Source organism: Muntiacus reevesi, chromosome 12 (genome assembly GCF_963930625.1).
Source record: "Muntiacus reevesi chromosome 12, mMunRee1.1, whole genome shotgun sequence".
Lineage (NCBI taxonomy): Eukaryota > Metazoa > Chordata > Mammalia > Artiodactyla > Cervidae > Muntiacus > Muntiacus reevesi.
The window spans coordinates 69859776-69865799 of record NC_089260.1 but is presented as its reverse complement, the minus strand read 5'-3'; the positions used below and the strand labels follow the sequence as shown (position 1 = coordinate 69865799).

Sequence of the window (6024 nt, the reverse complement as noted above, 5' to 3'; positions counted from 1 at the left end):
CAGGTTACAGCCCATGGGGGTCAAAAAAGAGTCAGACACGACTGAACACCTGAACAACAACAAAATTCTCTTCACAAAAGAACTCTTGGATTTTTTTTTCTTTCAATGAACATGTGCCTTTCTTTTGATGTTAAATGTCTCTTTTTCTACGGCATTTCAGATTTGGCTGATAAAACTTAGATTGTCACGTACCTTTGAAAGAAAGAGATCTTCTGAACACATGTAGAGACACATACACAATTTCCTTTATTCATCAAATACACATTGAGCACCGCTGTATGCCTTGCACCAGGCATTCAGGAGGTCACAGTAAGAAGGACACATTTTCAATCCCTTTTCCCTGTCTAGGAATCCCTCTGCTCAGCACTCAGAATTCCCTCATGAAAAAGGCACCATCCTTCAATCTGCAGCATCAGGTAACAAAATCACCTTTAAATACACGGTGAGAGCTGGTTCTGATTTGAAGGAGGGAATGTTCTGGAGGGGAGTCACGGATTTCAGTTTATCCTAGATTTTGTCTGATGCTCAGACATCTAAATAATCTGAAAGTCAGATACACTCTTCTCTTGGGAAAGAAGCTGGAGAGACAGTAAGAAGAACCAAAAATGACAGCGAGAAGATGCTTATCCTGACATGTTTTCCTGCTCTGATGCATTTGGAAGCTCTAAAAGTTGAGGGAAAATACGGGTTACAGAGTCAATCCAAACTGGATTTGCATCCTGACTACCCCACTGACCAGTTGGGTGACTTCGGTCAAGCTCCCTTACCTTACTGAGCTTCCATTTCACATTTGTAAGAACAGAAATAATAACGGGCACTTTTCAACATGACCTCCCAGTTTCCATGAGCTAGTGTAACGGTGCACGTAAAGCGCTGAGAACAATGTCTGACATGTAGAAGGTACTAAATAAAAGAACTGTAGCAGTAAATATTTATACTTTACTAATAAAATAAATAATAGCCTCATTTCCATTAATAACAACTTTCTCTTCCTTTTAGCATCAAACCCTTTTGGCTTTTTATCCCTGTTAAACATACTTCTGTTTTGAAACAACCAGTAAACTTCTGTCTTTGTACCAGAACTGAGCTTTATGGATCAGTAGACCCACAGTCTGCGAAATGGGTCACCCAGGCAGAGAGACACATGCTCTGGGCCCAGGGTGACGCAGACTGGACCCACTTCTTGGTTTGTGAACCCATTTTTTGTCTTGACTCACACTCAACCTGGACCCAAGGCTCCCTCAGAGCAGAGGGACATCACAGGACACCACTCTGAGGGGTCAGCGATGTCGTCCCAGGGGACCCACCAAGTCCCACGAGCCCCAGCAGGCAGATGGTCAGGGGTGAGGAGGAGGCTGGCTGACTGCCCAGTGCCATGCCCTGCCCGGGAGCAGCAGATTCGGTGCAGGGCTTGATCGCTCCTTCTGAAAATAGACTGCCCATGCTCTGACCCTGGTGTATTGACCAGGGACTTCTCCCAGGAACAAAAGGAAGTTTATCGGCTTACATTTCTCACTGGGATGAACCCAATGTACACCCTTCACAGTGCAGGGGTGAAGAGAAACTTAACTGAAATGGGTGAACAGAAACTTAACTGCAATAATGCCCAGATTCATGGATACAACTGTCCATCCAAAAACAGAAACCAAACAACCATTCACCTCATTTAGCAAATATTCGGTGACCATGGAAGGCACAGGTCTTTAGAATGAGAGAGAGCTTTGGTGTGCAGTGGTCAAAACTGCTGATTAGGGTCCTTCTTGGCAGGGCCCGAAGAATGAACTGGTCCACTGTCCTAAATCCCCTCTATCCTTCTGAATGGGCCCAGAGAGTCTGGTGGTTTGGTATCTGAAGAAGGAATTAGTGATACCGAAGGTCTAGCTGATTCTGTTCCTTGGGACTTGGGTGAGATCCAGCAGGACTTCCAGTGACTCGGACAGGCCCGATCGGGCTCGGGTATTGTCCAGAGCCGGGCACTTTCTTTGGAGTGTATGTGGACCGCTGCCAAGAAGACCCACTGTCTGGGCCTGAGCGTGCCGTGATGGGTGCTTTGGGTAGCTGGAGACAGGACAAGGGGTCACGGGCCTGGACCCTGTCATTGGAAACGAGTGGGAAGTGGACAAAAGAAGGCTCAGTAGGCCTCAGAAGGCTGGCTGCCTTATAAGCACTGGGTCAGCCTCGAGCCCAGGTTCTAAGGCTGCTTAATTGGCAATCTCTGAGAATTCAGGGTAGGAGTCCAAGTCGGCAAAAATATCGTTGGGATTCCGACAGCTCAGATTGCAGAAGCAAGCGTTAATCCACAGGGCCTGGCGGGAGAAGCCGGGCCCATCGGGACACTGGAAGGAGACGCTGATGGTCTTGGACTTGTAGGGGATACAGCACCGGCTGTCCGTGCAGAACCCGCAGTACTTGGGCCGGTAGGCGCGAGTGCTGGTGCAGCCGGCCAACGTGAAGTTCACGGGCGCTTCTGGCTGGTACACGGCCAGACACTTCTTCCCTTCCTGCGTGAAAGGAGGTTTCGGTTGAGATGCTCAGAGGATCAACATTTTCAGCTCCAAACCCTCAATTCTTCCCTTTTCACTCGCCATGCACCCCATCTTACTTTCAGATCTGCAGCATCTTCAAACTAGGAAGCATCACCCCAAAGGCAACGAGACCCAGCTGTATTATGCAAGAGGAAGCTGAGCACAGAAAGAGACTGCCTTGCCGAGGCACATCTCTCTCAGCCTGCAATTTCCCTTCTTTCCCGCCTTCTGCCTTGCCAATGCCCAGGTCAGTTTCTCCAACACAGGATGACTTTGTGGGCTCCTTCAGCCTGCCAAGCGCCCCCTGCTGGTTAGGGGCAGAGCCATCAGGGCCTCCAAGACTTGACTCATTTAACCCTAAACTCCTTCTCCTCTGCCTCCCATCGACCCTCACACACATTCTTTTCATGCAGCTTATTCAGTTGAACTGGCATTATTTAGAGGGAGCTCTGTGGGGCTGTGGGCCACTCAAGGGCAAGGCTCTCTCTGCATCCCTACAGTCTAGTTTTCTGCCTGGTACATGGCTCTTGTTGTTTAGTTGCTAAGTTGATTCCGATTCTTTTGAGACCCCCATGGACTGCCAGGTTCCTCTGTCCATGCAATTTCTCAAGCAAGAATACTGCAGTGGGTCTCCATTTCCTTCTCCAGGAGCACTTCCCAACCCAGGGATCCAACCCATGTCTCCTGCATTGGCAGGCGGGTTTTTTACCATGGAGCCAGCAGGGAAGCCCCAGTAGGCACGTACTAAACTCATTGAACGAATGGCTGTTCTGGTCAACTATGCACAGCACCCTGCATGAAATGGGGGGGAGCCGATCCAGGCAATGTGTGGGCCTGAAGCTCATACAGTCTGAGAGCTATCTTCAGTGAAAGTCGTTCAGTTGTGTCCAACTCTTTTCGACCCCATGGAGTATACAGTCCATGGAATTCTCCAGGCTAGAATACTGGAGTGGGTAGCCTTTCCCTTCTCTAGGGAAAATTCCCAACCCAGGGATCGAGCCCAGGTCTCCCGTACTGCAAGTGGATTCTTTACCAGATGAGCCACCAGGGAAGCCCAAGAATACTGGAGTGGGCAGCCTATCCCTTCTCCAGCGGATCTTCCTGACCCGCACCTGCCACTCCCTGGGAGGCAGACCCACCTTGATGTGTGGCCGGAGGTCCACGTCGCACGGCCGCAGGTTGCAGAGGCGGCTCTCCTGCTCAGGCCAGCACCGGGCGTTGACATTGGAGATGCGGGTGGAGACCCCCAGGCCGCAGCTGGTGGAACAGGGGCTCCAGGGGCTGGTGTACGTGATGCAGTTCTTGTGCCACGGCTCTATCTCATCCGTGGTCCCTGCAGATGCGGACCAGGTGCCCGGTGATTTCCCAGTCTCCATCAGCCCCCCCAATTCCTGCCATCACAACCCTAAGGGCTGGGGTCCCTGAACCTCAGAGAGTGGGCAGTCCCTCCGCTTGGAGGTCAAGCTGGCTTCTAACTAGCATGGGTCCCCAGAGAGAAGAGAACTTGTTATGAGTTCCTCATACTTCTCCAGAGGGAGGACCATCTTTAGAGACAGGTGGACCTGATTCTAGACAACTTACTCTGGGCCTCAGGCTCTTCTCTGGAACAATAACATCTGCCCTGCAGGGCTGGTATGGCAATAAAAGGGTCCAGATATTGACCGAGTACACATCAGGCATCTGCAAGGTGCTGGGAATAAAAGGGTAAAAGACACCGGTCCTGCCCCTGCGGAGATGACATTATCTGGGGAAGGTCAAGGGGAGTGCTTGCCCAGTACTAGAATGTCATCTGAGTGAAGCTCAGGGCATCGTGGCTAAGGAGATATGCAGGCTTCAGAGGCAAATTGTCTGTGTCCAGCTCGGAGCACCGCCCCTTAGCATCTGGATAGCTTCCAATAAACTGGCTCCCACCTCTGAGACCCAAGCTCCCCGCCTGTAAGTGGGGTTGACACTAGCACCTCCCTGCCTCCTGTCCCTGGTTGTGGATAGAAAATAGGGGTTCAGGCACGTGACAGGGCCCCAAAGCTGTCCCCATCCTTAGTAAGCCCTCAGGAAGCGGGGACTAAATGCCAACTCTCGGCTAGTTCTTTCAATGGATGTATCCTGGCAAGCAGAATACGGGGAGGGCTCATAAGTGTCTGAGAAATGGAAAAGGGAGTGAGCTGAGAGGTGGAGACAGGTGCAGAGCCAGGGAGACCAAGGAGCGATCTCACAGAGGGATGGAGCAAGATCCACAAGAAAAAGACGGGAAGAGGAAGCCGGTCCCTCTTGATAACACACATGCCCGGAAGCCAGAGAGGGGAACCTGCAGGGAGAGACAGCAGGTGCGCAGGGGAGATGGGTGAACGAATGCAAGAGTGAATGAGTGAGAGAATAGGATGCTCCGGAGACAGGAGACAGCAGAGGCCTTTGAGGACGGACTAGAGGAGGGCGGGCTGCGAGGGAGGCGGCGGTGGGCAGGGATTTGCCGAGGAGGATGAAAAGGCTTTGGTTTCTAGGTCACCCACGCGGCAGGGGCTCTGCTTGTGCTCGCTCAGAAGGAGGTCACCGGGCCACACACACTGACGCGGTGGGCAGGCCGCCGCTGCCCCCGGCCCCACCCGGGGGCTCTGTTCTAGGAGGCCCGCTGGGGACCGACCAACCGACCAACCGAGCTCGCCATCCCCTCCTCCGCGGGCTGGGGCGGCCCTCCCCGCGCCCCGCGCCCGCGCCCCGCACCCACCGGAGGTGCCCGTGTGGCGCGGCGCCGTCTTGCGGGGCCTCCTGGCGTCCTCTTCGCACACCCACTGCTCGCAGCAGCGCCCGGGCACGCTGACCCGCCGCGGGCGGCGGCACCAGAGGCGCGGGGGGCGCGCGCGGAGGCACAGCGGCGTGCAGCCCACCGCGCCGCCCACGCATGTGCAGTTGTATTTGCAGTTGGGCTGGAAGGACTGGCCGTTGTTGTAGCGCACGCCGTCCAGCACGCAGCCCACGCCGACCACCTCTGCGGACACAGGCGCCGAGGGTCAGGCCGGCCGAGGGGCGGGGCGGACCCCGCAGGGCAGCCTCCTGCCGCTGCACCACGGCCCCCGCACCCCACGCCCCGGGGTCCCCATCGTGGAGAGGGACTGGGGCCAGCTGCCCTGGCCGGTTTGGTGGGACCTGAGCGGAGGGTGTGGCCGCCCATTGAACCCGCGCAGAAACACCCGGTGCCCGTCTGGAGGGCTGCACGAAGGGGTGGGAGGCTACAGACTGGCCAGGACTGAGACCCCGGGCAGCTAGCCCAGTGTCCTGTCCCAAGTGGCACAGAGCCTGGTCCTGACAGTTATCCGCCTCAAGGGCCACGGTTGTGAGAGGAGGCAGATGCGATGGGAAACCCATCAGAACACTTTGGAAGAGACTGGGTTCATTCCACGCCTATTTTGTGGAGTGTCCCAGGTGCTGGGGATTTAGTAGTGAAGGAAGGAGACAAAAGTCACGACTTCAATGAGCTTGTGCCTGTGTGCTTAGCCTCTCAGTC

General features: G+C 54.3%; 1 protein-coding gene across 2 annotated transcripts in view; it reads right to left on the bottom strand.

Annotated features, from left to right (window-relative positions):
• Positions 1 to 223: 223 nt before the first annotated feature.
• The window catches only part of CCN4 (cellular communication network factor 4), a 31091-nt gene continuing 25290 nt past the window's right edge, over positions 224 to 6024 (bottom strand). The window contains exons 3-5 of one of the 2 annotated variants that reach the window (XM_065903139.1): positions 5248 to 5508; positions 3665 to 3858; positions 224 to 2501 (exon numbers count right to left, since the gene is read on the bottom strand). In XM_065903139.1, coding sequence (XP_065759211.1) covers positions 2202 to 2501; positions 3665 to 3858; positions 5248 to 5508 — 755 coding nt within the window. In that variant the 3' untranslated portion in view covers positions 224 to 2201. The remainder of the gene's footprint in view (positions 2502 to 3664; positions 3859 to 5247; positions 5509 to 6024) is intronic. The other variant, XM_065903140.1, reaches the window with a different exon arrangement.